We start from the raw sequence: 15048 nt of genomic DNA, 5'->3' as shown, positions 1-15048 counted from the left end.
GAGCCCCCGGTTGTGTCGCTCCCAAACCTGCCAGCGCGAATCAAAGGAGCTGCCACGCACGCCGCAGCCCTTTCTTCTCATATCACTCACACCACTGCCACGCTGCATTGTGACAATGGGGTGTAATTAAGGTGTCAGCATATCATTTAGCCTTTTCAATATAGAACCGGGAGAGAGACAGGCTGGGAAATCTGCGGTGTTCTCTTTAATGAGGAGTGTAGGGGGGAAAGAGGAGAAGTGGAGGTAGCGGCTTGGCAAGGGCGGGACAAAAGGCACCTCTGTGGGGTGTGGGGCTCTGGAGGGTGCAGGGCACTGGGCTGGCACGCTGCTGTGCTCTGCGGGGACCATCCTGTCCAGGAGGGAAAAGGGACCCTGCTAGGGCCAGGCACTGCCAAGGCTGCAGGAGCATCCCTGGGAGGCTGCAGGAGACACCAGCACCTGGAGAAAGGGCCTGGCAGCGCCACGCAGTGCATTCCAGGTGTGTCCCACCTGGAAGTCGTGCTCAGATGCTGCTCCCACCCGTGGGGGCCTTGCAGAGCTGTGTGGGACTCACAAGGAGCTCACGGCATGACCATGACAAGGACGGAGCTGCTGGTGCCCTGAGCTCGCTCTGGTGCCACAGCAGCACCAGGTTTGCTCAGTGCTGCATCCATCACGTTGCTGGTGGGGCCATCCTGGCCCTGTTAATATTTTTCCCAATTCCCAGCAGTTCAGACCATGGCTGCATCCCCCCAAAAGTCACACATCCCTGTTGCCCCCACCATCCCGTGGGCACCGCAGCTCTCCGGGGCCGGCTGCAATCCAGAGGGCAGCCAGCGAGTTCAACACCATCAATAATCCCTGATGGCTACAGAAAGAGCTTTCCCGAGGAATAAATTCTTGCCGCATCAAAAGGAAGCTGCAAATCAATGCGGGAATCGCTCATTCTGAACGATGGGAACTCGTCTCGCTACAGTGGGAAGCGTTAGCCGGGAACGAGGGGGGGACACGGGGCCGGGAGCACCAGTCCCGTCCATAAAATGGGAACAAAAATTAATGATGGGCTGGAACGGGAGCGGGATGATCCATCCCGGTGTCCCTGCTCATCCCGCCGCCGTGCCAGCCCTCGGAGCACGGCTGCAAACTCCTGACCCTGCTGCCTACGGAGCAGCAAATTCCAAATTCCATCAGGATTTTTTTGTTTTGTCTTTGTGTGATCCCCGACAACTTTTCCGAGCGGCGCATCCCGCTCGGGCCGGGCGGCTCAAAGCCGCAGCGGTGGTCCCGGAGCTGCCTCCGCCTCCATCCCCGCCTTTGTCTGCGCCGGCTCCGGCTCTCAGGGCACTTTGGGAGAGATGGATGTGCGGCCCCGCCGAGGCAGACATGTTCCAGGCGAGATCCTGGGAAGAGGTTTCCTTAGCAACAATAATGAAGTGTGAGCGAGAGAAAAGCTCTCCCGGCTCTGCTCCCTCCTCCGGGGACTCCCAGCAGGTTTGGGGACCCCAGGAGGAGGGAGGCGTTCCAAGTGTCCGGAGTGAGCGCTGGAGCGGGAGTGGAGCTGCAGCAGATCCCGGCATCGGGATCAGCCGGGAGAGGGGATCTGGGTGCCAGGGCTGCTGTGTGGAGAAGCCAAACCAGAGCAGGAGTGCTGACCCTGGCACTGCCTGAGCACCCCAAGGAGCAGCCTCGCCTCCCAAATCTCTGAGCTGCCTCTGCTCAAGAGGATGGAGATGTGCCATGGAAGCAGCCCCCGAATCCCAGCTCTGGTGGGAAAGCCTGGAATTTGTGACCCCATCCCTGGCAGCACCAGGAGGCACCACCTGCCCGGCAGCTCCTGCTGGGATGCTTGGGAAGCGGGATGTGCTGTCCATACTCCGGGAAACATCTGCTGGAGCAAGGGACAGGGGTGGCTGTGCCAGGACAGCCCCCGCTCCATGCCCCAGGTCCAGCAGGACCCTCCAGACCCCTCAGGGAGCTCCAGCCTGATCCGAGCTCCAGCCTCAGCTCCACGCCCCCTCCTCGCGGCCGGGGGGATGGCACTGTGCCTCGAATCACAATTACAGTAAATAAATCCTATTAGAAGGACTTTTACTACCGCATGCTCCTCATTACAATCTGCCCGAACCCCCGGCTCCTGGGATCGCCCTGGTAATGAGGCCGGGATGGATGGATGGGCTGGCAGGGGGTGGGGGGTGGGTGCCATCCCGCTGGAGCAGCGCAGGGATGAGGATCCCTCGTGGCACCTGGATCACTGCGTGTCACCGTCCCCTCAGCCACTGCCTGGCTGCTCTGGCCTTGGGGACAGCACTGTCCCACCCCAGGGCGGGACGGGCAGATGGCAGAGAGGAACCAGCTCGCTGGATGAGGTCACATCTCATTAATAAAGGCTAATTAAGAGTAAATCATCAAAAAGAGGGGTTGGAGTTGTCTGAATAACCCACGCAGGTGCTGCTGGTGATTAACTCAGGGCTGTGACAGCTCCTGTGGCACCGCGGGGTCACCTGGAGCATCCCCATCCCCATCCTCTGCCCTGTGGCCACCAAGTGTCCCCTCATGCCCCCTGTGGCACCAAGAACCGTTCCTTGGGAACAGCTGGCCCTGGGAACAGCTGGGCCTTCCTTGGGCTTGGAAAATATAGATCCCACCGTTAATAATACATACATTTATTAAAATTAAACCACCGGCAGATATTACATCCAGCGGCACTGAATTATGGATAGACCTCAGCCCAACCTTTGTTTTTAATTAAAAAGCCCCTCTCAGTAATTCCATTAAAGCAGCAGCTTATGTTTTCCTCCTCTTCCCCTCCTTTCAAGCGCAATCCGGCAGCGTTCGGGTTGCACTGATGAAACGGCTTTGAAGTTTCATGAATTGCTGATGTAATTGAATAAAAATAATATTAAGGGGAGAGAAGGGGCGGGGGGAGAGACAGAGACACAGACAGAGAGAGAGAGAGACTTTTCTCTAAACCTAAATCCTAATGAAATCACCTTAGTGCGCCCAGCAGAGTGACAGCGAGCCGCTGGATTTGCGCATATTCCCGTAATCCTAAACCCATTAGCCAGGAGGCTCCGTGTGAACCACATGTTGCGGATTACAGCCGGGAAAAAGGCTCCCACAAAACCCCAAACCTCCCTTTAATTGCCAGGGGGAGGTGCAGAGACCCCTCCATCCAGAGGGTGGGAGGTGCAGCTCAGATTCCCCCTTGCCAGCAGCTCGTTAATGCTTTTTTTTGGGGAATTAAGGTGGGGAGATTTCCAATTATTTTGCTGTGTATTAATGGAAATAGGAATTTTTGCCATGCCTCACCTGCTTCTGGAAAAGAAGCTGCCTCTGAGATGCCTGGCTGGAGGGGATGCTTGGGATGAGCTCTGGTGGCTGCTGGTGCTTCCAGAGCCCAGGTGGGAAGGGGACCATGATCTCTGGGATTGGCAAGAGAAGGAATCTCCTCTCCCCATGGAGAGGAACCTGCTTTAGTGGAAAGCGTCCATGGCATGGGGTTGGACGAGATGATCCTTAAGATCCCTTCCAACCCAAACCATTCCAGGATTCTGTGATCCTATGACAAACTCGCCTTTCCTTTCTTCTCTCTCTCCTAATTCCTTCCTTCCTTCCCAATTTAAGCTCCTCTCCAGGATAATGCAATAAAGACATGAAGCACCTAATTTTCGGTGGGGGACAACAGACGCGACGGTGTATTTACCCAGTCAAACCATTATGAAATCCTACAATTAAGGCTTCAATCAGATAAATGCAATTACATAATACGATCTTATACGATATAATTAAAAACATCTGCAATCAAACCGAAGCCGATGGTACAGTAATCCTTAATCAGAAATTACCCAGCTCCAGCGGAGAGGTTCCATCCCGGAATCTGGTGGGACACGGTGGTGACGGTGCCGTCCCTCACTGAGGGAGGATGATGATGGCCATGGAGGGGCCTCTGGGCCAGCTCATCTGGTCCCTGCCATGCTGTGCCCCCAAATCCATGCCCACCTCTCCTGGGACACTGGCTCAGCAGGCACGGTGGCACAGAGGTCGTGCCACAAACAAGGAAGGTGTCCTCAGGCTGGCAGTCCCTGCCTGCAAAGCGACCGGGGATTCTCACTGGGAATGGGAATGGACATCAACATCCACTTTTGGTTGTGCTGGCCGTGCCATCCCCCATCCTGCTGCTGGGCCAGGCTGCAGCTCCAGGGCGTTGTGCCCAGCCCTGGCGCGTCCCCGCAGCCGCCGGCTGGCACCAAATGAAGACAAATGGGCTGGGTGACACATCAGCATCCATTACCGGCAGCGCCGTGCCGGGAACGCTGGGGACGTGCCAGAACAGTGCCAGCACTGGCAGGAGGAGCAGCAGCACTGGGGCCAGCACCCCACACTAGGGTCAGCAGGGTCAGCCTTGGGTTTCCACACCCCCAGCTCGGCTCTGCCCAGAGCCCACCTGGCGTTATTGGCAAGAGAAGGAGCTGGATGGGATCCAGCCCTGGCAGCACAGCCCTTCCACGTCCCCATTGCTCTGAGCCCCTCACCCCTGCAGCCCCAGCTCCTGCCCTCCCTCACACCTGCTTCTCACAGGGAGTTCTTGGGGGTGCACACAAGAACCCTCCTTGCCCGTGCTGACTCATCTCTCAGGTGGCTCGGGCATCCCAGAACTGCGTGTGCCATTCCCAGCACTGGAAGGGATATCCCAGCACTGGAATGGATATCCAGCCCATGCAGTGCCTGTGCTGCAGTTGTCCAGGGGGGTCAGAAGCAGCCTCAGGATGAAGCAGGAGCACCGACCCTGCCAACCTTTTCCACCCCCTGACCTTTCCCCAGCCCCTCTCGGAAATGCCACAGAGCTCCTCGCCCGGCCAGATGAAATGTCAGGGAAGGTGGATGGAATATTTCCAGCCGCTGAGCCGGGCCCTGCAGGGGGTTTTCCCCAGCGCTCTGAGTGGCTCCAGAGGGAGCAGGGGCCGTGCTCCAGCCCGTCCCCATCCTTGTCCCCATCCTTGTCCCCATCCTCGTCCCTGTGCCACCCCGGCACGGGGCCGAGCCGCGCTCGGCTGGCTGCGAGCGTTTAAGCAGAATTGGGTGTGTGTTCAGGCACTTTCAAACACAAGTAATCTTCATCTGGGAGACGGGAAGTGAAATATGTTATTGCCGAGCACAGTAAATTACCCGTGCCAGCCCCGGTGGATAAAACATCGCCGTCGCCCGCCAGGCCGCCACCGCCCCATCAATTACAAAACAAACGGCTGCTGGTCAGCCTGGACACTGCACTGGGACTTGTGTGGCCACTGTGGCACCAGGACCTGCCCCAGGACTTGTGTGGCCACCGTGGCACCAGGAGCTGCCCCAGCACCAGGCAGGCACACAGTGTTCGTGGACGGATTCCTCCTGGAAAACACCAGCAGGTCAAAGGGAGCTGGGGATGGACTGGCTCTTCCAGCAGCTCCTCCAAGCAGCTTGTGCCGGCTGGTTCAGCTCCTGCTCCCCGGAGTGGCCCCATCGGGGTGTCCTTGTCATCGTGGTGATGCTGCTTCGTCAGGGCTAACGAGCTGCTGAGCTGCCGCAGCGGCGGAAGCACTCGGGGAAGGCGGGAGGCGAGAGCGCAGCTCCCTCTCCTTTATTTTCCTGGGAAAGACCTTCAGAAAGCCAATCCCGAGCCCATAAAATAAATAAAATAAATTCCTGCAACTTTAACAATCATTGTGTTGGATTTGGGAGATGTTATTCCTCGTGACAGACAAGGGCAATTATCTGCTATCCGCCAGCAGTTTTAGCCTAATTTCATTACTGCTGTGCAATTCTTCCCGAGCCGCCAGTCTATCACTGTCTCCCAGAAAGGATTAGCCGGCACTTTCTTCATCTTCAAATGAATTTTAGCTGTCATGCCCTTGATGAATAGAAGAGGGAGGACGGTGAACCCATGCCGGTGAGCAGCAGCCTGGCTGTGCCACGGCACCAGCACCGAGACCATGCCAGAGCATCACCAGAGCTGCCTGGATGTGCCCTGGGATTTCCTGCCATGCAGGAAGAATCGGCCACAGGGTTTTCTTGGAGAGCACCCTGGAAATGGGCAGGGCTCAAAGCTGGTGCCCGGCATCCAGGAGGGATTAAAATGACAGGATCTGTAATACAAGGAAATAATGAACACACCATCCTTCCCCCTCGACAGGAGATGCTTATCTGTCAGCCCGGGCCACTGAGGGATAGAGAAAAGCAATTTCGACTTCAGAGCTGAAACTGCAGAGGATGTTGCAGGGAGAATGTCCGGGAGATGGTGTCCCAGGAGGATCCACCACAGTCCAGGAGCTGAAGGGAGAATTAAGGCTTCGTTTCCCAGGCACACGGATCCCAGCTCAATGTGTGCTGGGATGCCTTGTCCCCACGGCCTTAAGCCGTGCCAGGGGAGGGTCAGGAGGACACCAGGAGATATTTCCTTATGGAAAAGGTGGTCAGGCCTTAGCAGGGGCTTCCCAGAGAGGTTTGGAGTCCCCATCCCTGGGGAAGTGTCCAAAGAAGGCCTGGATGTGGCACTCAGTGCTCTGGGCTGGTGACAAAGTGGGGATCGGGCACAGCTTGGACTCGTTGCTCTTGGAGGTCTTTCCCAAGCTGAATGATGCTGGGATTCTGTGAAATAACTGAGCCCACCAGCAAGGAGAGCCCAGCTGGACACCCAGAGGGGGCACAGAGCCCATCCTGGGTCCCCCCAGGACGTGGGACGTCACCTCACGTAAAGGGAAGCTCCGGAGCTGGGGCTGGCACCGGCCCAGGGCTCCATTATTTTTGTAAACGTTCATTCCCACCCGGCACAGCATCCTGGCAGAATATTTTAGCACCTTTAATGCAATTTCCTTCTCCCTCTGAAATATCATTTTAATAGAACCCAGCCACACCGTGTACCTGCTCCCTAATAAACCTCTGCGACTTTAATGAACTAAATAGCAAATTACTTTTTTATTCAAGAATGAAATTTCATCATATTCATAATTCATATTTTATTTCAGACATCTGCTGCTGATTACATTACATTTAACTAAAATTAGATGATGCTCAGAATGTAATTAAGCCCCTGCCAAATTCTCTGGCCCACCAATACCAGCCTCGCTCAGCGGGGGCCGCTTGGAACCTAATATGTAATTAGGAGCTATTTTCTAGCTGTTTTTAAAGTCTGAAAATTAGCTGCCTTTATTAATCACACAGACAAATATAAAGCAGAGCCAACGCTTGCTGAAATTTCTAAAAAGGATTTTTTTTTAATTATACACCACATAGCGCTGAGACTCATTTTGAATGTTGATTTGTTGTGCACTGACATTTTGACAACTAGTTCTCAATTTGTCTGTCGTAGTTAGGCAACAACAAAGCAGACGGTAATACTTAACTTTCAAAACCTTCAGCGTGCTGGGAGGGGAGAGGGATGGGGGGGAACGGGGGGGACGGGCTCCCCACCAGCTCTGGGAATGAGGGAGCCCTAAAATCCCTTGGGATAGGAAGCAGAGGGGAGAAGGGAGGTGCCAGATGCACAAATAGCTCTTAAAATGGCTCTGGGGGGGTCCCAACTCGCCCCAGGGGACCTCCCAAACCCTCCAAGTGTGTCCGAGGACATGGCACTGGCCCTGCAGGCCATACAGGGGGTCCCAGTGCCACCTCCTGTCCCCAGGAGGGACCCCTGGAGCAGCGGGAGCCCCGGGGGTGTGAGCAGCCCCCCAGCCCCGCCTGACTGCGCGCTGACATTTCCTCTCTCTCTCCCTGACCCTGTTCCTGCTCTCTCCGTGATCTCCAATAATGTCACTGCCTCCTCAGCATCTACTCAGCGGAGCAGAAAGAAGGCACTGCTGACACCGAGTGCAAACAAACAATAATACCATCTGTGCCTGCCAGGCCGGGCGGGGAGAGGGGTCCGGCTCAGGGGAGGACGTGCCGAGGGGGGCAGGAGCCCCTCGGGGCACCGGGACATTCCCCAGGGATGGGGGGAGACACCCCGGCAGAGATGCTGCCCCGGGCACTGGCTGTGAAGGACAAGGACGATTTTAAAAGGTATTTTTATTCAAAGTGTTTTCCTTTTTGTTGTCACCAAACAGCGGTGACCCCCAGCTCTCACTCACCTCTGCAATTCCTCAATCCCTCCTTTAGGCTGGAGCACAGCCTCCCCTCCCCGTCCCTGTGCTGGCTATTAGAGGCAAAGCCAGGCTCGTTAGTCTTGCTGCAGAGCTCGTAATGTGAAAAATGAAGCTCAAGAAAAATTAGCCAAATTACCAGGCTAATCCTTCAGCAGCAATCGCTGCCCTGCTGCACATCCGTCCCGCGGGGTGCCTGCGAGAGGAGGGGCTGATCCGTGGGGAGAACATGCTCCACAGGCTTCAGTTTTGCTTCCAAAGCAGCAAAACACACAAGAGACAGAGCTGTGCCTCCTTCTGCCCCTCTCTGTGTCCCCGTGGGGCATCAGTCCCATGGCAGCAGCTGCTCCTGCCCCGGGGTGAGGAGGGGCAGGGATGGTTTTGTGTGTCCCTGGGCTCAGGAGCTGCAGCAGGAGGTTGGAACTCGGGGTGAGTGCAGGGGAGATTCCCGTGTGGAAGGTGGGGTCGGGAACATCCCAGCCACCCCTCGAGTTGTCCCTCTGGGGGCAGCAATGCCCCTGCAGAGCGTTTGATGGAGCTGGTGAAGGAGGAGTTTGGAAAGGACGGAATGGGCATCCCGTGCTCACAGATGGATGTGAAATCTGTGCTCACTCCAGACTGGGACTGGCTCCAGCTGCTGACTTCGGCAGATCTGCTCCCTGTGGCACAGGGAAGGCAGATCCCAGCAGTGCCTGTGTCACCCTGGACCCTTCCCACAGACCCCAGTACGGGTCACCCTCCTGCCACGTCACTGCCACCACCCTCCCTGCCCCGGAATGTCACCACTTCCACTCTGCCACAGAGCAGAGCAGGATGAGCACTCAGGAGGACATCAGGAGGAATTTCCTCATGAAAAGGGTGGTCCCTTCTGGGGAGGTTTGGATTCCCCATCCCTGGAGGCATCCAAGAAACACCTGGATGTGACACCCAGTGCTTTGGGCTGGGTGGGAAAGTGGGGATCGGTCACAAGCTGGACTTGGAAAGCTTTCCCAAGCTGAATGATCCTGGGATTCTGTGGATTTCCCTTCAGTTCTAGTCCCCAGCCCTCAGAGCCAACAAGGCTCAGCCCCAGACATGCTGTTTTGAAGGGAAGTTCCCCGTGCTGGATCTGGCATCTCTTTGTGCCAACATCACAAAGTCGACACATGTAAGTGGTTAAAGTCAACACGCTCCCAGATCCTCACATTGATTACACTGTATTAGAAAATGGTAAATTATTTATCAGCCTTTCTGACTTGTGATTAGTGTAAAGCAGCTCTCAGATGCAAATTGGAATTGTAATTAGACATGTAGAAAGGCAGCATCTGAGACCTGCTTTCCTGAAGCAGTGTAAGGTGCTTTTTTCCTTTTGTATCCAGCATAATTATCAAAGAACACTTTGCACATAAAAAAACCCATGGATTTATTAAAACCAGAGACAGTTTTACATGGGATCAGGGAACTAAAGCTGGTCACCATGATGCTGGGAGTTTAGAGCTAGAACATCTCAGCTTCTCATACTTGATTTTTTTTATCCCTGGGCTAGAAGGGGAAGGCAAATTCCCCACCTCTGCCAATTCATTACTCAGCTTTGAGTGAAGTGATTCTTGAACACAGCTACACTTAAAAACCCACTTAAAAAACCCACCCCAGACAAACAGAGTGATGATAAAACCCCCTTGGCAGGTACAGCAGAGACCACAGTCCCTCAGAGTCAGCTCATGACTCCCAGAGATTATGGCCTCAGCCACTTCCCTTTCATCCTGTGGCACAGCTCATTAAAATTTCAGGAGTAAAAAATGCATTTACATTTGTGTAATAAGTGTAAATGCATTTAGGTTTTAGAGTTTGTCAACTGCAACTTATGGTGAGCTTTTGAGGACGTGGTTTGGGTTTCTTTCCCCTACTTAATTACACCAAAGTAAACCCAACACCAGGCAGGGTCAGGGACAGGCTGGTTCAAGAGAGAAGTGTGAGAGAACAGCTTTTACAAGGAGGAATTTTAAGCCTGCCCTTGGCCTGGAGTTGCCCTCCTTGCAGGTGCTGTTTGAGCCAGACCTTGTACATGTGAATAAAAACCAGAGCCTGTCTACAGGACTCTGCTTATCAGCCCAGGCGGAGATTATGGAAAAGAGTGGAAATCAGTAATTTCACTAGAATTGTGCTTTATCTTGCATTTTAATTACCCAACACTTAATTAATAGCAGGGAAGAGCTGTATTAAAGGTTTCCTCTTCACTGGGAATGTAGTCCAGAAGAAACAGAGACCTGAGCATCAAGCCCTGAGCTGCCAAAGATGTTCTTCACCCAAAAACGTCAAAGCACCATGCACATCCACCCTGCCAGCTCCCACAGGACAGCAGGGATGAAGGAAGAGACACCACATGCATCTGAAGCAGTGAAGTGTCATTACCCACCCTGGAATCCAGCCAAGTCCCTCTTCTCCTGCCCCTTGGGATCAGCACAGCAGTTGAGGAAGGAAATTCAAACCAGGATTTTTGAGAGCTTTGGTCAAACACCACTGGGTGGGTGCTCCCAGGTCCCCATTGCAGCCCCAAATCCCAGTGACACCAGGCCCCAAACTGGCTCCATACCCATATCTGGAGGCCCTCAGGCACACAGCAGAGGGGAAAGAAGTTTCCAGGCATCTGGGCACACAGAGCTCCGAGAAGGTGGTGCCAAGAGCTCAGGGCTGCCAGAGGCAGCAGCTCAGCTCTGGGCGAGCGCGTGCAGCACTTGGGCACTCAGGGAGGAGCAGGAGTGCAGGGTCACCCCGGGGGCCCCAATCTTGGTCTCCCAGCATTCAAATCCACAGGCACACAAGTCTTGCTTGGCTGCTTCCACGGCCAGAGGGGAGGTGTCTGCCAAGAGCAAGGCAAGAGCAGCCAGCGAGTCAGCTCGGGCACTGCAGGGAGAGGGAAAGGGCCATGGCTCCCCCAAACACAGCCCCTGGCACAGGGCCAGGGCCCTCAGGGGCTGACACACATAAATGAACACTCTGAATCGGCCTTGGATCACACACTGCAACCCACAGTGCCAGGCAGTGCTGGGACACATCCCACCCATCCCTCCAGAGCCAGACCAGGGCTGGCAGTGATTCCTCTGCTCCCTGACCTGCCCCCCACCCAGAGCTGTGAGGAAGAGGAAGATGCCCAAGGGGTTGTACTGACCTGGTGGCAGCAGGGTGATGCCACAGCCACCCCCACCAGCCCCTGTCAGCTTGCTGTGCAGGCTGTGGGATGCTGTCACCTGGCACAGCCTGTCCAGGGAGGGGTGGCCCACTCCGAGCACATTTAAGTGGTGTTGGTTTATGTCAAAGAATTCCTAAAAGCAGCACAAAGAGAGGAGATGAGCACACATAGAGACACTTTAGAGCAGAGGCAGCCCTGCCTTCCCAGCCATCCCTTCACAACCACCTCATTTCTGCAGAAATTTGGCCACCAGCACCAAGGAGCAAGGTCAGGCCAGAGTCTGAGCTCTGAGCTGCTCGTGTGTCCCTGTCCCCCATCACAACTTGCACAGTGACAGGGGTACAACAGCTCCTGCACCTTCCATTTCCAGAGCTCTGAAATGCCTCCTGACTGCTTCTCCTCTGCCCTGTCACTGAGTGCTGAGCAGGAGGCTGTGCAAGGCCCCTCGCCGGCCGTGGGAAGGGCACTGAGCCAGCAGCTCTCATTCCTGGCTGTCACCCTGCCCTGCTCTGCAATCCATCCAGCAAAGCCAAATCCAGGGACTTCTGACACAGCTGAGGCATTGCTGAGAGGTGACACAGAGGGATGTCCTTTGTTTGCTCTGTGCTGCACTTCTCCCTCCTCAAGGGCAGGGCCTGGGCTGGGAGCCAAGGAGCAGCACCACGCTGGGGATCTGGCACCCAGCTCAAGTGGGGTTGAGAGGGTCCTTCCCTCTGGGAGCAGCACAGGCCCCTCTCTGAGCGAGCCCATCCTCCTGGCAGAGCTGAGGGAGCATCCCTGCCACGCTTCCCAGCCAGCCACACCTGCTGCTCCTGGAGAAAGCTGCCCCAGCAGCAAGGTTCAAATGGCCCGAGGGATGGACAGCACCATGCAGAAGTGGAAGTTACAGCTTCTCCCCTCCCAGCAGGACAGGTGAGGAATTCAGGAGCAGAGGGAAGGGCTTGGCCTGTGCTTGGAGCAAGTCTGGAGCAGGGCCAGGAGCAGACACCAGCTCCCTGAGCACCACAGGGCCCTCCCAGCCCTGTGCTCCCTCTCCCAGCAAGCAGCACTGAGCTGTTCCCTGCCTGCAGCTCCAGGTGAGCCAGGAGGGGCTCTGTGCACAGGGAGCACAGGGCAGGTGTCAGCCACAGCCCCCTCCCTCAGCTCCACCCAGGAATCCTGCCAACCCCACACAGGAGGGGACACTGCACAAAGAATCCCTCTCCCCCCTCCAGGGCATTTCTGTTCAGTGTTTAAGGAACTGTGGGAAGAGCAAGGAGTGGGTGGCAGGCAGAGCTCAGCCACCACCCACTCCAGGCTGGGCAGGACACACGTCCATCCAGAGGCCTCTTTATATGCCTGAGTGAGGGCACAGCAGTGGCTGTGATGATCCAAGACACCTGTCATCTCCTGATCCAAAATCTGCCAGGAATCCGATGACAGCTTATGACACACTAGACTAGTTCCATGGTTCAAATACAGCGCTGGCCAGAGCTGCATGTTTCAGAAACAGCCCAAAAGATGTATTTATATATCTGTGTGCTGCATCTAATCAGCTGGGCCTCTCTGGGCTCTTCAAGCACAAGACAAAACAACAAGATTCAAGACAGGAACCTGCTCACTGCAGTGCTGCTTCCCGGGTGTGGGACACAAGGATGCTTTGGCATTTTCCATGTGAGGAGCTCAAAGCACAACTCAAATTATCCCCTCTCTTCCCTGTCCCCTGACACTTCTGACAGCCTGAGGACGTGGAATTAAGATGAGTTGTGTGAAGCTGTTCTGTGAACAGACCTCCCTCAGCTGATGGCAGCTCAGCCCACCGTGAGGGGTCCAGAATCCCACCCTGGTGCCAAGGGAGCAGGACTCTGCTATGACTCCCATGGGAACAACGCAGAGCAAGAGCAAGGACAAGCAGAGATCCTCCTGAGAGCCAAGGGGAAGCATCCAGATGCCAACAAGGACTGGTACCAAATGGTTCCTGAGTGCCCAGGCTGGCTCCCAGGGCCAGGCCAGGTTTTCCTCAGCTGGGACACAGACACAAATCCCTCCCCCACGATGCTGTGGAGCAGCATTACAGCACTCTCAGCACTTCTTCCACTCGGAAGCCTGTTCCTCCCCCTCCCCAGCCTCTGCTCTTTGAGCAAAGCCAAGACAAACAGATCTTTGTGTGCACCTCGTGCATCAATGTCAGGTCAGCTCTGGGCACAGCTCTGTCTGTGGCTCTCTGGAGCCAGGATGAGCCTGGAGCACCAGCAGCTGGCTGGGAACCAGTCAGTCCATCACAAACCAGCGGCTCTGGGCTCTCCTCACCCCAGCCCTGGCAGTGACAGAGCTGTTGATTCACAGGCAGTGACTGCCAGAGCCGTGGCACTCAATGCAAGAGAAACAAACCCTCCAGAGCCACAGGTCCCCAGAGCCCCAGGCCTGCCCCTCCCTCCCTGCACACAGCTGGGAAGAGGCACCAGCAGCAGCTTCTGTCTCCTGGCTCCAGGAAGGGCATTAAAAGCAGCACACCCAGACCACGGTTTCACTTAGAACTGAACATTTCCTGCTATCACTTTTTTTTTTCCAGACCTAATGTTCTTTAAATGACATTTTGATGTTCAACAGTAACAGTGGCTAAAAATATTGGCGAGCAAGCCCCTTACCTCCAGCACAGGGTAATGCTCTGGTGATGGATTTGCAGGCATTGCTTCCAGAACACTTTGGCACTCCTGAGAAATGGCATCGATGGAGTCCAGCACTGGGTTCATTATGGCAGGGAACTGGAAAGGGGGAAGGAGGGATGTCAGGTGCCTGCTGGCTGCTCTTCCAAAACCACTGGGAGGAAACTGGTCCCAGTCTCTTTGAGCTGGGCAATTCCTCACTCATTCAAAGAGCAGGGTGATGGTAACCTGCTTCTGGCTGCAGAAAAGGGAGGAAGAGAAGGAAACAGGCCAGAGGAAGGAACTGCTCTTTTCATGGTTACAAATTGGTGATTTTAACTCCTGTTAAACTGGAGGAAGGGAGGAGATGAGCTGAAATCCCATTCCCAAGCAGCTGGGAGACAGGAATACAGTGGCTATAGGAGAGATGTCCCAAAAGATCCTGTGGGACCTGCAGTTCAGGGTTATCTCCCAAAGGTTATCCCCCACATCTCCATCCCACAACCACCTGCACCTTCAGGATCTTCTCCTTTACACCAGCCACCAGGACCTTGGTGCTCCGAGGGACTTTGGTGTTGGTCAGCAAGATCCTCAGTGTGGGCACCCTGGAAGCAACAGGAGACAGAGAATCCCAGAGTGCTTTGGATTGGAAGGGACCTTAAAGCTCATCTCATTCCAACCCCCTGCCATGGGCAGGGAATATCTCCTGGCCTCTTTCCTTCACACTCCCCAAGGCTACAGCTTATTCTGCCTCAAAAGGCCTCTTTGAGCAGGAACCCAAGATCAGGAGTCCCATTCATTTTACAAAACTTCAGCAGGTGTTTCAGTGCTGGCTGGGTTCAGGCTTGTTCCTCCTGGATACAAGGAACAACTGTACTAGAGCTATAAATAGGACTGTAATGTATTTAGTAAAATCCATGTTTTTCAAGCAAATTTTTTCCTTTGAAATACTCTCTACAAGAGTAGCCAGCAGTGGCCATTAACTGCTAATAGTGCAATTTCATGCACTGTGAAAGATTTTAATGGAGTCAGATTATACATCTCTGGCAGGAGGCAGAGGGAACACTCAGGACCCAGAGTTCTCTCTGCCAATGGGTTTTCCCATCACCAGGTAAGCTCAAAGCTCCCCCTCCCCACAATGTCATTTGCTGCCAGGAGCAGATCC

The 15048-nt window shown here is 54.9% G+C and overlaps 1 protein-coding gene across 1 annotated transcript in view; it reads right to left on the bottom strand.

The window, feature by feature from the left end:
* Positions 1-9464: 9464 nt before the first annotated feature.
* MVK (mevalonate kinase) overlaps positions 9465-15048 on the bottom strand; it is a gene marked incomplete at its 5' end in the record, with an annotated part of 10719 nt that continues 5135 nt past the window's right edge. The window contains 4 exons of the mRNA XM_005424111.2: positions 9465-10929; positions 11239-11392; positions 13887-14003; positions 14398-14488. Of these exons, the coding sequence (XP_005424168.1) occupies positions 10778-10929; positions 11239-11392; positions 13887-14003; positions 14398-14488 (514 nt within the window). The remainder of the gene's footprint in view (positions 10930-11238; positions 11393-13886; positions 14004-14397; positions 14489-15048) is intronic.

Source organism: Geospiza fortis, unplaced genomic scaffold (assembly GCF_000277835.1).
Source record: "Geospiza fortis unplaced genomic scaffold, GeoFor_1.0 scaffold145, whole genome shotgun sequence".
NCBI lineage: Eukaryota > Metazoa > Chordata > Aves > Passeriformes > Thraupidae > Geospiza > Geospiza fortis.
Note: the sequence above shows the minus strand (reverse complement) of the source record. Positions and strands in the feature narration are given on the sequence as shown.